The 19,276-nt window shown below is 40.7% G+C and overlaps 1 protein-coding gene across 2 annotated transcripts; it reads right to left on the minus strand.

Moving 5' to 3' along the window:
- Positions 1-945: 945 nt before the first annotated feature.
- akt2 (v-akt murine thymoma viral oncogene homolog 2) lies at positions 946-16,621 on the minus strand. 2 transcript variants are annotated; one of them, XM_063004980.1, is made up of 14 exons: positions 16,515-16,621; positions 13,244-13,388; positions 12,438-12,566; positions 11,995-12,106; positions 11,538-11,676; positions 10,111-10,242; positions 9,958-10,023; positions 9,059-9,127; positions 8,800-8,922; positions 7,051-7,179; positions 5,741-5,955; positions 4,278-4,365; positions 4,028-4,130; positions 946-2,477 (listed from the first exon to the last, which is right to left on the minus strand). In XM_063004980.1, exons 2-14 carry the CDS (start codon positions 13,287-13,289, stop codon positions 2,398-2,400), a joined length of 1,431 nt encoding a protein of 476 aa, XP_062861050.1. In that variant the 5' UTR covers positions 13,290-13,388; positions 16,515-16,621; the 3' UTR covers positions 946-2,397. The 2 variants fall into 2 exon arrangements, with proteins under 2 accessions (XP_062861050.1, XP_062861049.1); XM_063004979.1 differs by having other exon boundaries at positions 11,535-11,676.
- Positions 16,622-19,276: the final 2,655 nt, after the last annotated feature.

A 19,276-nucleotide genomic window follows, 5' to 3' on the forward strand; every position in this document is an offset into this window, starting at 1 on the left:
ATGAGTTTTTAAATACCGTGTCCACTCACTGTCCACTCTATTAGACACTCCTACCTAGTCGGTTCACCTTGTAGATGTAAAGTCAGAGACAATCGCTCATCTATTGCTGCTGTTTGAGTCGGTCATCTTCTAGACCTTCATCAGTGGTCACAGGACACTGCCCACAGGGCACTGTTGGCTGGATATTTTTGGTTGGTGGACTATTCTCAGTCCAGCAGTGACAGTGAGGTGTTTAAAAACTCCAGCAGCGCTGCTGTGTCTGATCCACTCATACCAGCACAACACACACTAACACACCACCACCATGTCAGTATCACTGCAGTGCTGAGAATGATCCACCACCTAAATAATACCTGCTCTGTGGTGGTCCTGTGGGGGTCCTGAACGTTGAAGAACAGGGTGAAAGAAGGCTAAAAAAGTATGTAGAGAAACAGATGGACTACAGTCAATAATTGTAGAACTACAAAGTGCTTCTATATGCTAATTGGAGCTGATAAAATGGACAGAGTGTGGTCATAATGTTATGGCTGATCGGTGTACACTGGTTCTCTTAGATCCTAGTGCGGTCTTTAACACAGTCAACCACAAGATTTGGCTTAACCGCAAACTAGATTTGGTCGGTCTCTCTGGCTCTGCGATAAATGGGTTTCAGACAAAAAACTCTTCAGAAACTCTATCCACGCATCACTCCCTGTCATGTGGAGTCCCACAAGGTTCCATTCTGGGGCCAGCACTGTTCCCAATCTCTTTATGCACTAAATATCATTGGCCAGAGTGATCAATAAATATGATGTCACCAAGCAGCATTAAATTCATTCAGGTGGATCATGATTGTTGGTTTGAGTTACACTTGTAAAATAACGGCAGTATGTCAAATACAAGCACAACATGCAGGCAGCCCCACCCTCCAAAATCACCCACACACAAACGACAGGAGAGGCTGGATGGTGTAATAGATTATATTTATATCGAACTCATCCAGACGATTTGAGAAAGAAAAAAGCAAATAGATCAAAATATCTGTTTATGAAACAGTAAAATGCAAAAACAATAAAACACAGAAACCTCAGAGAGCTGTGTGATCTAACGGCAGCTTCAATACACATACACACTCGTTTTACACATGCGTGCGCGCGCATACACACACAGACACACACACACACACGGGTCCGGTGCTGGGGAGCGGAGTGGAAATCTCACCCGGCACACCACAGGACCAGGACTTCCTGCTCATGATGTAGTAATGAGTGATGAAGGTATATCTTTCACCCCTCCATCACTCGGACTGGGTGCCACTCCGCCCGTTCATGACTGAATCTGACAGTAGAACAGAGGAAATGTGTTAGGACTTTATTTACACCTGCTGCTGCTTTTGTGTGGTGAATCTGGTTTGTGTCCGATCAGCCGGACTGGAATCAGACTGCATAAAAACCAACCAGTTTATTAATCATGATTTCATTTTCAGTTTTTTAAAAAAAGATGCTGCAATAAAACTGAATTTTGGTGTTGAGCCTAAATTGAATGAATACGTTTGAATGTAAAGTATTAAGAGGGATTTTGATTCAGATTAGATGTTTTGTGATCAGTTGTATAACGTGTCTCAGACCTGCTGAAGTAGTTTGAACGCGAATCAGATGTGAATTCAGATAAAATCGTGATGATCAATCAGGTGTAAACAAAGAAGTAAAACACATCCACACACTACTCCCCGGACACCATTACTGACTCTGTGTGTGTGTGTCTGTGTGTGTGTGTGTGTATGTGTGTGTGTAAAATCCTGACACAAAACACAATGTAAAAATCACATTGAAAGTGAAAACCCACACGCACGAGCACACACACACGCACGCACACATTGAGAATCAGCAGTATTGTGTGGTTCAGACAGTAACAGCTGGATAAAAAGAGCACTTACACTGCAGTATGGCTTCACATGTGTTTCTGTAACAATCAGAAGTTAAAGGCTTCCGTCTGAGTGTGTGCGTGCGCGCATATAGGTATTTTGCTGGTACAGTCCAGGAGTCCGAGACTTTTAAAGGTGTGATCAGCGTGTAGTTTGACTGACAGACCAGACAACCAATCAGGACAGACTTGCGACCTCGACGAGCTCGTCTATCACGAGCTCGCGTGTAACCAGGTCATCTGCTGAGTTTTCCAAGAGCAGTGCAGCACAGGGACGATGTTTAAAAAGCAGAGCGAGTGTCACGCCGAACTCCCTCTAGCAGTTCTGATCATCCTTTACTTCATAAAGCTTTTGGAAAAATAAAAACGTCCTAATAAACCTGTGAACCAACAGGCTGCCCATCACTGTGTGCATATTGCTGGTGAGTGTGTGTACGTGTTTTGCTGGTGTACGAGTGTGTTTGTGCATGTGTGTGTGTGGTCTGTGGATCTGGATCACTCCCGTACACTGGCAGAATAAGAGAACTGGGGAAAGTGTGTTCTCGCATCCGAGTCCTCTGCATCCAAACTGTCATCTGCAGACACACCAACATACACAAATAATAAATACACAATCAGTGTACGCACAATAAATACACACAGACTGGTCTAGATGACCAAAGAGACTGGTTGTAATGGTGAAAAGACTGGTCTCAATGACTGGGGTACTGCTGTTTTTAGTGTTTGGGTACCCTAAATGAACTAGGGGGACTAGGGACTAGTAATTGTTCCACCCCAACCACCTTACATACACTTAAGTTGCACTCCAATCGCCCCAGTAGTTCACTGTGATTTATTTATTTTTATTATATTAGGATTTTAACGTCATGTTTTACACACTGTGGTTACATTTATGTCAGGAACGGTAGTTACTCGTTATATAAGCTTAATCAGTTTCATGTCAAACACAGTCATGGACAATTAAGTATCTCCAATTCACCTCACTTGCATGTCTTTGGATTGTCGGAGGAAACCGGAGCACCCGGAGGAAACCCACGCAGACACGGGGAGGGAATCCCAGGACCTTCTTGCTGTGAGGCAACAGTGCTATAGTCAATTTGTCTTCTGCAGCATATTGCTGCTCACGCCTCCTCCGACCCGCGCCCAGCCCTTAACGGAACCCTTTTCCATGCACAGGCGCCTCTATCCGCCAATCAGAATCCTTACATTTACATTTTCAGCATTTAGCAGACGCCTTTATCCAAAGCGACTTACATTACAGTATACAATCTGAGCAGTATAGGGTTAAGGGCCTCGCTCAAGGGCCCAACAGTGGCAACCTGGCAGTGGTGGGGTTTGAACCAGCGACCTTTCGATTACTAGTCCAGTACCCTAACCACTAGGCTACAACTGCCTTACACATATTCCGGTCATTCCCTCCTTACTGGCACTGCCAATTATGCCCGCTAGATGGTGCCCAGCTGACCGGTGACAATGCTGAGTTTCGAACCGAGGAGTTCAGAATCTCGGTGCTGGTGTGCTAGCAGAATATCCCACTGCGCCACCTAGGCACCCTGAAGGGAATTTTTACTGGCTTAGGGAGTCATAAGTAATGGGTTATCACTACACAGGAAGATGACTGTACAATTTACCCATCAGTCATCGCGCGTCTTGCGGGTTAAGACAGCTGGCGCACCATCTGAGAGCAGAAACTGGTTCGATTATGGGATTATGTCGGATTAATGTTTCATTCATCTTTGCTGAGAACTACCGACAATGTGAAAGGAACCAGTGAACGTCCAGAAACGCTGGTTAACTTTTACATAGTGAATCACGAGCGGCAGAACACAAACCTGCTGTATGTCCATAAAATCACGTTAATTTCCATATTACATACACAATATGATACAGGACTGCTCTATTATTTTGCTAATTACTTTAGAAAGCAAGTGAACGGTCTTAGATTGCTGTCAACACGTTGCCCTGATTTTTAGGTTGACATTGCAGGGCATTTCAAATAAAGGGATTTAACCTTAGTCAATATCACATGATTAGTGAGTGTGTAGGGAAAACAAAAGCACTGTTTAGGGAACCTGTGGAAAGGAATCCAGTTACAGATAGACTGGGGTGTGTAGTGTGTACTCACACTGGTCAGGTGGGGTGACTGTGATGGTCTGCAGTGTGAATTCCTCATCAAAGTAACGTGTATCTGTCTCTGACGTCACCTGAGGCTTAAACGGAGGGGTGAGCTAACACACACACACACACACACACACACAGAGAAAAACAAACAGCATTACAAACAATGAAATAATAACAACAATATAATAACAATAAATAATGTCCCATAGATACTAATGCTAACGTTCCCAGACCAACCACCCTGTACCCCGTACCTTTTTCTGCAAGACGTCCTGCCAGTTGATGGAGGTGAAAAACCTGTGGCTCATCACCTCTTTAGCATCATCAACACTGCCCCCCAACCTTTAAATAACCAAAATATCACCATTAATATTCACACACACATAGAAAACATTATGAAATTGTCTTTAATGTAGTGGAATTAAAGTGCTTTACTTAGTAAGTGCAACAGTGCAACAGAAGGTGGATTGTCTGTTCTAAATGACTCTGCAGAAGGAGTAAGTAAGTGAAAATGTGAGTGATGGGGTTTCGTCCTGTGATGAATAGCTCAGCCCAAAACACACAAAGGCATCTCTTGCTGTTCCGCTGATAGTAATGTTGATAACATTCTGGTTTATTATTTATTAGGCTTTATACAACAGTTAGTTCCGACCTTACAATCTGATTGGTCGAGAAGCGTTCTAACCGTGCCGATATTGGTGATAACAGCGCGGCCTTTTCACACCACAACTGTATTACTCCGCTGACGCGTTGCCAGTAACGACAAGCTTCATGCACACAAGCCGCCGGTTGTTTTGTAGGCCGATTTGTGCTCATACACATCCAGAAATTGATAAAATGGATCACTTTCAGATAACGTTCGACCTAAATTCTATCTTTTAATTCTTAATTAATTTTCTCCTTTTCCTTTTATCTTTGCTTATTCATATTCGCTTGTTATTTTTATTCCAAACTAGTGTTAAACTATATGCCTTTTTTAGCCTACTGTGTTAAGGCAGGGTCGGGAATTTTTACCGTTGCATAGCAGCAACTCATTCGTTGTGGAACTACTTTTTGGCGGAAGGTATTGTCAATATTAAAGCATATTCAATATGAAATTCAGGGCTTCTTTGATTTATTTTCTTTCTTTCTTTTGTAAAAGCTGTTGTATAAAAGCAATAGAACACTCGAGGTCGTGTGTTATCGCACTCCCTCTCGTGTTAGATTCATGACAGGACAGGTAGTTAGTTACTGGTTACACAAGATTCATCACTTCAAGTCTTTAATATCAAACAGTCATGGACAATTTTGTGTCTCCAATTCACCTCACTTGCACGTCTCTGGACTGCGGGAGGAAACCGGAGCTTCCGGAAGAAACCCACACGGACACGGGGAGAACATGCATGAACTCCACACAGAAGGGACCCGGACGGTAACTTAATTAATTTCCCCAAGGGGATCAATAAAGTCTTATCTTATCCAATTTAATACATATGTAGCGTTACCTTTAGATGATTAGTACCTAAAAACCAATTTATTAATTCCTAAAATAGTTATTACACAGCTCTGGTAGGATGGATTTGAATGTGTGTACAGTATTTATAATGTGTGACAGTATGTGTGTTTATATAAATTAGGGTTTGGTGTGAGGGAGTGTGTGTGTATAGTGTGTATGTTGGTGTTAGAGAGTGTGTGTGTGTGTGTGTGTGTGTATGTTGGTGTTAGAGAGTGTGTATACCTCTGTTTGGGATCTTTTTTCAGTAATCCAGCGAGGAGGCTCTTGGCATCGGGGGACAGATTTCGGGGGAAGCGGATCTCCTCCATGAGGATCAGCTCAAACAGGCGCTCATGATCCTGATTGTAAAACGGGAGTCGCCCACACATCATCTCGTACATGACCACGCCCAAACCCCACCAGTCCACCGCACGGCCATAGTCATTATCCTCTAATACCTACAAATACACACACACACACACACACACACACACACACACACACACACACACACACACACACACACACACACACACACACACACACACACACACACACAAACCATCTTACAAATGATCGCTTATGCCAAGTTCACACTACACGACTTTCCAAGTCGTCAGGTCGCTGTATAGTTCAAGTCGGTGTGTATTTCACACTACACGACTGATCGGTGATAGGGGGTCACACTACACCATCTATCACCAACTGGAATCGCAGACGAGCTTCTCTGGTCTCCCAAACTACGTTCTGTCACGAAAACAAACGCGAGAAGTGACGAGGGGGTTAATGATACCACGTCCAAAAATACACGTCAACAAGTAGCGAGCGATCAAAGTTTGTGTGCTGATGTGCAGCGTAAAGTCAAAGAGGAAAAATAAATGAATCTGAGTGGATTTGGCTACGCGAGCAGCATGGATTGTTCATTAGTGAGTTGGAGGTTAATAAATATTTTTTGCAATGCAGCGTGGGTGTTCTGTAGAGAATGATAAGGTCAGAAATAATGTAAAACGTGTGTGTGTACCGATGTATTCTTTTTACACTCCTCCCCTGCGTTTCCCCTCACCCCGTATCTTGCGTTCTCACTGGCTGTTCGACACAGCACTCATTGCCAGTCGGGCAACTCAGATCCAGATATTTAACAAGCTAGATATCTCTCTTCGGTCGGTGAGTGCTCGCCGAGCCGCTCGGATCGAGTTGTTGAGTAGTTCACACACAGCGATTGAGAGCCGAGTTTAGATCGCCGAGCGAACGCGGAGTTGCGGCAAATCTAGCGCCGACCAATTCGTGTAGTGTGAACCAGGCACTACACATTCTAAACGCAGAAAGTAGAATGACGTGCACATTTCATGACTCCTGGCTTCTTCACAGACAGGGAGATCTAAATTCACTTGAACTGAACCCCAGATCCTGATTTTTAGACAGAACAGAGATAGGACTGTGTTAAGGTGGGTGATGTTGAGGGGTGAAAGACTGAGTTGGTGGGAGAGAGAGGGAATGGGTGAGTATAAGTGAGAGACTGTGAGTATTTGAGTGGTGACGAGGTGTTTGTTTACCTCAGGAGCGAGGTATTCTGGTGTTCCACAGAAGGTCTTCATGGTGGCTTCGTTGGTGATTCCCTCCTTACACAGTCCGAAATCTGTGATCTTAATGTGTCCATCTTTATCCAGCATCAGATTCTCCAGCTAACACACCACACACACACCACACACACACCACACACACGACACACAGAGCAAATGATTGAAATTATGATCTTTAAATGTTTTTGTAATTTAAAGGTCTTAAATCATAATATATTAGCATTAACGTCTACAATCAGATTTTAACTTTGATATCTGCAATCACAGATTTAACTGGAACCAGTGTTAATTTCGTTGACGAATGATTTTCGTCATAGTTTTCGTCAACGAACCTCATCGAAAACGAGACGATGACTAAATAAAAACTACAAAAAAAGATAAAAACTATGACGAAATGAATCGACACTTTCGTCAACGAATAAAAACGAGACGAAAATGTTTGGCAGGGACGACATCCAATCAGAACTGATTTAGTTTTGTGGAAGGTCAGGGACAAGTTAGAAAGAGATCCAATCAGAACTACTTTAGCGTATGTGGAGGGGCGGGACAAGCCGATTAGCCATCCAATCAGTACTAATCTTTTGCAGTACCGCGGTAAGAGCACACTCGCACAAGTTTGATCTAAACCCGGGAAGACCAGACCAGCCTGTGAACTTTCTTTACTCATGGAACCAGGTTAACTCCACGATGTCAACAGGGAGAAAGAGGAGAGTCGATATCTGGACACGTTTCTCATTTGACGTCGGGAAAAACAAGACGATGTGTAAACCCTGTGGGGCGATCTCGGGTAAAAACACAACACATCTGAAACATCTGGCACCGCTGGCAGTATAATGGCAACATAATGTCACAGCTGCTTTTATGGTACCCAGTTTTATTAAGAATGTAATATGCAATTTGTTATGAACAATGCATATATTTGTCAGGCAGAGCAGGCCTACTGGTCATTAATATTTTGTTATTGTTATGCTCAATAAGCAAGGTCAGGTAAATAAAGATGTTGTCTGAAATAAGTTAAATCTGTTTTTGTGTGTATTGCACATTCAAACATTAATAATATTCCATAACTGGTTAAAAATGTTTCATTTTGTGTAAGTGTATATAATGACTTAAATAATTTAAGGGAAGTGATAAAAAAGCATTTACATTTTACACCCTTTATATTTATTTTAGGGCGGCACGGTGGCTAAGTGGGTAACACTGTCGCCTCACAGCAAGAACGTCCTGGGTTCGAACCCCAGGTGGGGCGGTCCGGGTCCTTTCTGTGTGGAGTTTGCATGTTCTCCCCGTGTCTGCGTGAGTTTCCTCCGGGTGCTCCGGTTTCCTCCCACAGTCCAAAGACGTGCAAGTGAGGTGAATTGAAGATACTAAATTTGTCCATGAATGTGTTCGATATAACCTTGTGTGATGAGTAACTACCGTTCCTGTCATGAAGGTAACCAATGTGTAAAAACATGATGTTAAAATCCTAATAAACAAACAAATATGTATTTTAGTCGACTGAATCGACTGTAGATTTAGTCGACTATATTCTTATGATAATTAGTCGACTAAAACTAAAACAATTCAGATGACTAAATTATGACTAAAACTAAATTCCATTTTAGTCAAAAGACTATGACTAAAACTAAATCAAAATTTGCTGTCAAAATTAACACTGACTGGAACCCAGTAATGATGTGTACTAGTGTGTACTAGTGTGTACGTGTGTGTGTTTTGTACCTTCAGGTCTCTGTACACGACGTCTCGTGAATGCAGGTACTCGAGCGCAGAAACGATCTCCGCTCCATAAAATCTGGCTCTGTCCTCAGTAAACACTCGCTCACGGGACAGGTGAAAGAACAGCTACACACACACACACACACACACACACACACACACACACACACACACACACACACACACACACACACACACTCAGGGTTGGATAGGGTTCAGGTGTAATAATTATGTTAACTATGCAGTAGGTAGTGTTAGTTACCTCTCCCCCGTTAGCGTACTCCATAACGAAACAGAGCCGGTCGTGTGTCTGAAATGCATACTTTAGTGTCTGCACACACACACACACACACACACACACACACACACCAAGTTAATAACAGCGACAGTCCTAATACATTTAAATGTTATTGATGTATGTGAGTTAATGAGAACATTCATGAGTATTTAGCCCGCTTTCACCCTGTTCTTCAATGGTCAGGACCCCCACAGGACCACCACAGAGCAGGTATTATTTAGGTGGTGGATCATTCTCAGCACTGCAGTGACACTGACACTGGTGGTGGTGTGTTAGTGTGTGTTGTGCTGGTATGAGTGGATCAGACACAGCAGCGCTGCTGGAGTTTTTAAACACCTCACTGTCACTGCTGGACTGAGAATAGTCCACCAACCAAAAATATCCAGCCAACAGCGCTTTGTGGGCAGCGTCCTGTGACCACTGATGAAGGTCTAGAAGATGGCCGACTCAAACAGCATCAATAGATGAGCGATCGTCTCTGACTTTACATCTACAAGATGGACCAACTAGGTAGGAGTGTCTAATAGAGTGGACAGTGAGTGGACACGGTATTTAAAAACTCCAGCAGCGCTGCTGAGTCTGATCCACTCATACCACACCACCATGTCAGTGTCACTGCAGGGCTGAGAATGATCCACCACCCAAATAATACCTGCTCTGTGGTGGTACTACAGATGGACTACAGTCAGTAATTGTAGAACTACCAAGTGCTTCTATATGGTAAGTGGAGCTGATCAAATGGACAGTGAGTGTAGAAACAAGGAGGTGGTTTTAATGTTATGGCTGATCTGTGCATATTATAAATATAAATATAAAACATTAAATGTGTGTGTGAGTGTGTGTGTTTATGGAAGCAGTCTGACCGTAAGGAATGGATGTCTTGTGTTCTGCAGCACTCGGCTTTCTGTTACTGTGTGTGCCACCTCATCCTAGAAAACAGATCCACACAGACTTAAAAAACAATCATTACCCCTCTATACTCCTCCAGAGAGTCTGTATGGAATGGTGTGTGTTACCTTGGCAATGATAACCTCCTTCCTGAGGATCTTCATGGCGTAGTGTACACCGGTCGCCTTCTCTCTCACCAGAATAACTTTACCAAATGTACCCTTACCCAACAGCTTTAGGTAATCGAAATCGCTCATCGTCTGCAACACACACACACGCACACGCACACAAATAGATTAACGTTTATTACATTCACGTTTAGGATTATTCTATTCACAATTCAATAATGTACAACACTGCTGAGGTCCTACACAGACATCTGCACACTCAATGTTTAAAATTCCAGGTTTCATTGTAAACAAGTTTTTAAGGTAAACCAGCTTCTGCACAATTTTGTGCCACAATTTTTGAACATTCTACATTTAATGTTTATTTTTTTACAATATGGTAAATTTAGCAAACAGGGATTGTAAAATGAATTGTGCAGAAAGCTGCTGGTTCGGACGTAACCTTAGGTTGAAGCCCGTATATGCAAATAGTGCTGTTCCTGCTAGACTGCTGGCTGTGATAGTAATCTGCAGTCACTGCACTCACAATGTCCAAAAACTCACCAACAGACTTTATTCTGTTACAGGTTGAACTGAAGGATAAGAAACTAGAATTAAATTCTTTATGCTTTTTTTATATGTTATATAGGGCCAGTGATAGCTCAGTGGTTAAGGTACTGGACTAGTAAACAGAAGGTTGCCGGTTCAAGCCCCGCCACCACCAATTGCCACTGTTGGGTCCCTGAGCAAGGCCCTTGGATAAAAGCATCTGCCAAATGCTGAAAATGTAAATGTTATAATCTTTGTAATAATTAATTTCACTTTCATTTCTTTAGTATTTAATCATCTCTGGCCACCCTGCTGAGTCTGGGTCCTCTTAAGGTTTCTTCCTTATAACATTAAGGAAATTATTCTTGCCCCTGTCGCCCTCGGCTGCTTATTAGGGGTTTTTTTTGGTCCTGGAATCTGTTAAGTTGCTTTGAGATGATGTCTACTGTTTGTTTGTTTGTTTATTTGGATTTTAATGTCATGTTTTACACCCTTCGGTTACATCCACGACAGGAACGGTAGTTACTCATTACACAAGACTCATCAGTTCACAAGGTTATATAGAACACAGTCATGGACAATTTAGTGTCTCCAAATCACCTCACTTGCATGTTTTTGGACTGTGGGAGGAAACCGGAGCTCCCGGAAGAAAACCCATGCAGACACGGGGAGAACATGCAAACTCCACACAGAAAGGACCCGGATCGTACCCAGGACCTTCTTGCTGTGAGGCGACAGTGCTACCCACTAAGCGCTAAACAAATAAACTCGACTTAATATTAATAACTATTCCTTATAAAATCAACAAAACATGACATTTTAAAGGTGTACAAACTTTTTAAGCTGTAAACTAAATCAAGAACTTGGGATTTTTGGAGGGTGTGTATGAAGTGTACCACTTTATTGCGTAATTTGGAGCTGGAGGTCTCAGAGCTGCTATCTCCTGCTGAACCGTAGTTGATGTCCATGGGTTCATCTTCATCCTCTCTGCTCTTCAGTCCGTTGGCTACAGCCTGGATTGCCCGCATCCACTCCTCCCTGCAGGACCAGAGGGAACTCATGAATTTACTTTCTGTTTCAGCTGAACTCAGGGGTTACAACACTGTGATCATTCATTTCCTCCTTAAGAACAAAACCATCCCGATTATCATAGGTGGCCTGAGGCTGACTGTGCTAGCTTATGGAATATTTACATGATACTTCACCAGCCAATCTGGCGAGCTAGTCTAGCCAAATCTATGCTCGGGTACCCTGTATTCTATTTAAATTTGCCAAGAGTGCATTATGAATGTGTGAAACACTGACGTGGAACACTTCAACAGTCACGCATGTTTATTTGTTCCATCACTTGCTCACCTCTCAGCATTACTGTCCACATGGAAGGTTCTCTCAATCACTGTCGTCCACTGAAGGCAGCGAATGACAAAAGTATTGGGACGCGGCCGCTCTGTCTTCATCAGCTGGCATTCTAAAATAAAACACACACGCTTAAACACGCGCTACACCTGTGTTATCCAAAATATTTAGCACTGGACTTAAACTATATCCACATGACTGTGATAAAGATGTATTTATATAGTGATAAATACTAAATGTTTACAACACTAATGCTGTCATTATTTATCATCTTCTTCATAAAGAAACCCTGTTTCTAAGATTTTTTAATGCTCTTATGGTTCTTAAGCCTAGGAATTCAACACAGAGATCTTCCAGATCAGTATCAGTGTGTGACAGAGAAGACTCGGGTTACAGCTGGTACCTGAAAAATGCTGAAACAGTAAATGATCACACACACACACCTGCTACAGAAAAGTTGTTGAGTGGCGGCAGGTTGGGGTCAGACAGATCCGGTTTTTCCTTATAGCCAATAAATGATCCATCGCTCTTCAGGATGAAATACCTCGGCCTCCACGTCTTTATATACTCACCTACACTCCGGGAAGGGGGAAGTACAGTTTAGTACAGTCATTTGATGAAGACATTAGAACGAACTGCAGTGTTATTACAGTAATATATTCTGATTAATTCCTCATGCTGGAGTGTTTAAAACTGTACTAATTGTTTGATGATGTTTTAGTATTAAACTTCACCTGATAATTAAATTTTATACAACTCCTACATTACTTATAAACACAAGGTCAAAAGTTTACAAACACTTGTAAAGAAAACGTATTTTATGGCAATCTTGGGGTATTAATGATTTCTAAAGAGTGTTTTGTGGCTCATTATACATTTATGGAATTTAGCAGACACCTTTTATGCAAAGTGACTTACAATAGACACCTGTTACAGTGCAAGTAATTCAGGGTTACAGGCCTTGCTCAGGGGCCCAACAGTGGCAACTTGGTTGTGGTGGGACTTGAACTAGTGACCCTCCGATAAACACAAAGCTACCTCTGCCCGGACGGAATTCTCTGTCCAAAATACTTTTGAGTTCATCAACAAGTTTAAAGCAAGTTCAAGTTAAAAAATAATCATTGGGACATTGGGGTTAATATTGGGACTAATGTATCACATCAAAAAAGACATGGTACCATATTAAAAATGAATAATGACATGATCAGCAACAATACAAATGATAAAATATTATACTGTAATAACTCACCTCTCTTATGGAGCCAGCCTTCTCTAACCACACTAATTTCATTCATGCTGTGTGTGTGTGTGTGTGTGAGTGTGCGAGTGCGTGTATGAGGGCTTCAGATGGGTATGGTGTAGGGTCAGCAAGTTACAACATACACACACAGCACCTGAAAAACACAGAACACATTCAGACCCTCAGCAACTTTTACATACTGAAACATATATAATCATTTTATTTGGTTTCAATAATTTCCCTCGGGATAAATCAAGTATCTATCTATCGTATCTATCTATCGTATCTACCTACCTACCAGTGGCGATTTCTCTAAGACTGCAAGGGAAGCTCAGCTTCCCCTAAAATGTCAAAAATTAAATGGTCAAATATGTACAGTTGTGTTAACATTTCATTGACTACAAATGTGTTAGAACACGTTCATCTCGAAGACGAGTTCGTTCAGAATCAGCTACTTATCACAAATCCACTGACTCGATTTTGTTAACTCCCGTAGCGTCAATGCATTTGCCCGTAGAAGCTGAGCGTCTCTTCACTTCAGTGGGACTGCATGGAACGTTTTTTTTCATTGCTTTGAAACTCGTCGGTCATTGGATAAATGCCACGATTTTGGGTCTGGACGCGGAGCTTCTGCAAGATGATTGGATGATCAGTCGAAAGGCTGAAACCCGTTTTGATTGACAGCTATTTTGAGATCTACACCATCACTTAATCACTGGGAGCTTCAGTCCCATCGCGGATTTTGCGAGTGAAGTCGAAAGACAAACTGCTGTAACCCATTTCTTGGTATTTGCTTGGTGAAATTACTCGACCATTTCCATTGTTCATTGTGTAAATAAAACACACTCATAGTATTTGTTTCAGGACACTGGTCAAGTCCCTGGAAAAGACGCCTACTTGGTACGATAGGATCACAGGCCAAATTCTTGAGGGCAGAATTTATGTATAAATAAATTGACAAATTTTATGATGTAAGCCGACAATGAGCTTCCCCTCTTTGAAAGACCAGCAGCCGCCACTGCAACCTACCTACCTATCTATCTACCTACCTATCTATCTACCTACCTACCTATCTATCTACCTTAGTTGCTCCCATATTTAGGCATCACCTATAAATCATTCTGTTCCGCATACCTGGCACATTTACATCGGATGAGCATCCTTATTTACTCATTTTAGAAATGTTAAGATATAAAAGATGAGGAACTGTATGGAACTGTAAAATGAGCGTTCTACTCACAGTTCTACAGAGTGAAATGGTAAAAAACCTACATGACTGTTGCTGCTGTTATTGACAGCATGTTTTATGTCTGTCTGTCTGTGTTGTTGTGTGCTGTTTTCTTTTTATATGATTCATATTGAAAATTCCGTTGTACCATGTACAGTGACCAATAAAGTGTCCATTCTATTCTATCCCGTTATAGAGCAAATTAATCATGTTCTCATTCTTCTACTGCACAAATGAAACTGAAGCTAGACAATATTACTACACTGCTGTGCTGTGGGGAGTTTTTCAGATGATCAGGATCAGACTGTGTAAACCATTTCTACCTGCACCACTGTGATGTTGTATGTACTAACTGTTGTTTTACTGTTGTTTTACCCCGAGGTTAAAGACTGCACGTCGAGACTGCCGTGCCAACAATGCTGCTCCTGCAAGATGTGACGGAAACCTGGCCTGTTTGCACCAAAAATGTCAAGAACTCACTACGGACTTTATCGCAGACAAATAATGAAAAACTCTAATTATTTTTTACTAGTTATAACTTTTAGTTTAATTTCATTTTGTGTTTGTATGATTTGTGTAAATCCTATCTATTCAAAGTATCCTTCATGCCACCCAAGAAGGACAGGGGTCCCTGCTAAGTCTGGTTCCTCTCAAGGTTTCTTCCCGTAATTTTTAAGGAAGTTTGTCATTGGCCTGCTCAACAGGGGTTTTTGGTCTGTCGGTCCTGGATTCTGTAAAGTTGCTTTGAGACAATGTTCATTGTAAAAAGTGCTATACCAATACATTTGACTTGACTACTAACTAAAAATTCCGTTTTTCTAGTGTCATTGTGTTTCCTTTTTATATGCGTCATGTTGAGAAGAATCAAGCAGAATTTTGTTGTACTATGTACAATGACAAATAAAGTGTCAATTCTATTCTATCACCTTAAAGAGCAAATTTTTCATGTTTTCATTCTTCTAGTGCACAGACTAAACTAAAGTTAGACAATATTGCAAAAACAATACGTTTGTTTATTAGGATTTTAACGTCATGTTTTACACTTTGGTTACATTTATGACAGGAACGGTAGTTACTCATTACACAAGATTAATCAGGTCACAAGGTTATATCAAACACAGTCATGGACAATTTTGTATCTCCAATTCACCTCACTTGCATGTTTTTGGACTGTGGGACGAAACCGGAGCACCCGGAAGAAAACCCACGCAGACACGGAGAGAACATGCAAACTCCACACAGAAAGGACCCAGGGATCGAACCCAGGACCTTCTTGCTGTGAGGCGACAGTGCTACTCACCGTGCCGCCCTCAATAACAATAAACAATATTAAGTAGAGATATATGTATAACCGTATATATAAGCAGCATGTTTTTAATTTTATTCAGTAAGATTGTAAATAAATCACGTTTCTACAAACTTCTCTTATATTTACATTTTAAACGTTTAATGTCATTTGGATTAGGTGTTAATTCTTATTATTATTATGATGAAACTTTTAAACTTATAACACTAATGATAATTATTATACTCTTATTATTGTCATTATTATTATTACTGTAGAGTGTAAAGTTTAAGTTCTAAATCATTTAATGTTTTTTTTAACTCAGAATAAAGTGCAGTCTTACTTAATCAGTGTTATATCTGATAAAAGTATTCATGTGTTTATTAGATTAAATCTGATTAACATTACACAAAGTTAAATAGTTTAATTTGCAGTGTGGTTGAGCCTTGCTAATTTAGCCATGCTACAAATAATCCAACCTAACTCTAATGGTAGCTTTAATACAACTGTATTAATCGAATTATTATTAATAATATAATATAATGAACTGTTCATCAATAATAAAAAGTAACTGCTGTATGTGTCAGGTTTATAAAACTACATCGATCGAGCAGCTAACGATGCTAACGCTAAAGCTAATGTTAACGGAGTTAGTTGCAGCAACGGCCAGAGTTAGCTGCTAAAGCTAATGTAAACACAGTTGAGCAGAGTGAGAGTTTAACGAGTAATGAAAATTTAAACCGGGTCAATATCAACCCCGGACTTACCACGGAGGTTAGTGGCGCTATTCCGGGTCAATTTCTGTAATTAGAGGCGATGATAAAGTTTATATTCTAAATGAAATGAATCCTCTTCAGTTCCAGCACACAGGCCTTCTACTCCACAGCGAAGCACAAACAGGATGTGACGTCACACAGACCGAACGACCTCGCTCAGCGAGTAAACACACACGCACGCACGCACACACACTCAGTTTGGCATGTTCTCTCTGTGTGTGTGTGTTTTTCAGATCATCTGTATGACAGGATCAAACTGTGTGAACCATTTCTACCTGCACCACTTTGATAATGTATGTACTGCACTAACTAAAAATCCGTCGATTACTTCTGGTTACTGCCTGTGAGAAGTTTGGCATGTTCTTCCAGTGTCTTTGTGTTTCTTCCCAAACAACCTACACAGGATGGACTGTCTGCTTTCAATTATTCACATGAAAAAGAAATGAATGAATGAGGATTCTGTACCTGAACAGGACAGTGATAGGTCAGTGGTTAAGGTACTGGACTAGGAATCAGAAGGTTGCCGGTTCAAGTCCCACCACCGCCAAGTTGCCACTGTTGGGCCCCTGAGCAAGGCCCTTCACCCTCAATGGCTCAAAAAAATATTGTGTTCAGTCATAACTGTAAATCGCTTTGGATAAAAGCATCTGCTAAATGTACCTGAAATCAGATTGTTTGTTTGTTTATTAGGATTTTAACGTCATGTTTTACTCTTTGGTTACATTCATGACAGGAACGGAAGTTACTCATTACACAAGATTCATCAGTTCACAAGGTTATATCGAACACAGTCATGGACAATTTTGTATCTCCGGTTCACCTCACTTGTATGTCTTTGGACTGTGGGTTTGTTTGTTTGTTTATTTGGATTTTAACGTCATGTTTTACTCTTTGGTTACATTCATGACAGAAACGGTAGCAACTCATTACACAAGGTTCGTCAATTCACAAGGTCATATCGAACACAGTCTTGGACAAGTTAGTGACTCCAATTCACCTCACTTGCATGTCTTTGGACTGTGGGAGGAAACCGGAGCCTCCGGAGGAAACCCACGCGGACACGTGGAGAACATGCAAACTCCACACAGAAAGGACCTGGACCGCCCCACCTGGGGATCGAACCCAGGACCTGCTTGCTGTTAGGCGACAGTGCTACCCACTTAGCCACCATGCCGCCCGAAATCAGATAGTGGTTTAATTATACTAATAATTTACATTCAATCAATTTTAATTTTGTGAGTTTTATATAATTAATATTTGTAATTTGCTCTTAGTAATTTAAAAGTAAGAATAAGAAAGTACTATGTTCTTCTTTAGAATGTCGTACTACACATCCTGTATTCTACTCACTATGTTTTGTTTTTCATACTATACTTGTAAACTAACAACATTCACTGTGTTCTACTATACATATTATAGAATATTCATTGTAGTGTACTCACTCACTTTCTTAACCTCTTATCCAATCAGGGTCACGGGGGTGCTGGAGCCTATCCCAGCTTTTCAATGGGTGCAAGGCACACAGTAACACCCTGGAATTAACCTGACTGCATGTTTTTGGACTGTGGGAGGAAACCGGAGCTCCCGGAGAAAACCCACGCAGACACGGGGAGAACATACAAACTCTATCCCACCTCGTGATTGAACCCAGGACCTTCTTGCTGTGAGGCGACAGTGCTACCCACTTAGCCACCGTGTTGTAGCCACTGTGCTATACAATACTCACATTTTATACATGCTATACTCACCTTAACTTATTATACATACTATGTCATACTCAGTATATATTTAAACATACTCTGCTATTCTACTACACATAATATTGTTTACTATATTCTACTATACATACTACACTAAAACATTCACTTTATATTTAATGTGGTATATTAACATTCACTATATTTTACTACACATTATAAACAGTACTCATTATAGTGTACTATACAGTACTAATATTTTATACATACAATGCCATACTCAGTATATATTTAAACATATTCTAATATATTCTACTACACATAATATAGTTTACTATACTTCACTATACACACTATAGTTAACCATTTACTATATTTAACTATATATATGATACTAAGCTCTATTCACTATATTCTATTCTGTTACTATACTGTACTATACTATACTGTTCACTATATTCCACAGGGTGTCCCTAAAGTCTGGACACACAGGAAATATCACTAATTATAATGAACTTTATGTTTACTAAAATACACACATACAGTACATATTGCATCACAAATAAATGAAATAAAAAGTTGTTGAAAAATGTAATAAAATGTATTGAAAATATGCATTTTGCCGATGTCCAGACTTTGACACTTTCTAAGCTGCTTATCCTAATCAGGGTCGCTAGAGCCTATACCAGCTCTCAGTGGGTGCAAGGCACACAGAAATACCCTAGACAGGGCGCCAGTCTATCGCAGTTCTATTATACATACGTTACGAAATTATTTTGAAACAAGCATCTGCTACAAAACTTTAATATGCATTTCACCCTTTTATCATAAAACTATATAACAAGTCTGCTAGTCATGTTTTCACTTTTTCAGTCATGTTTAATTTGAGTTAGACCAGTTTGTTAGCCAGTTTTTACTACGTTTTTCATGTTTTTAATTTTTTATCTCTCGTTTTAATTTAATGTTCTCTTAATTGTAACTAAACGTTTGCAAGAACTCTTCCTGAGGTTTTTTATCTCAGAAATGTTTTAATGCTTTTAATTTTTTTTCCTTATG

Source organism: Trichomycterus rosablanca, chromosome 11 (assembly GCF_030014385.1).
Source record: "Trichomycterus rosablanca isolate fTriRos1 chromosome 11, fTriRos1.hap1, whole genome shotgun sequence".
NCBI classification, from domain to species: domain Eukaryota; kingdom Metazoa; phylum Chordata; class Actinopteri; order Siluriformes; family Trichomycteridae; genus Trichomycterus; species Trichomycterus rosablanca.

What these genes read in the sequence shown, in the direction of transcription:
- akt2 (XM_063004979.1), bottom strand. Translation starts at nt 13,289, where the DNA reads ATGAATGAAATTAGTGTGGTTAGAGAAGGCTGGCTCCATAAGAGAG. An exon ending in CAACAACTTTTCTGTAGCAG is followed by an intron (nt 12,107 to 12,437) that starts GTGTGTGTGTGT and finishes GTTTTATTTTAG; the next exon opens with AATGCCAGCTGATGAAGACA. An exon ending in CAGAATACCTCGCTCCTGAG is followed by an intron (nt 5,956 to 7,050) that starts GTAAACAAACAC and finishes GTGTATTTGTAG; the next exon opens with GTATTAGAGGATAATGACTA.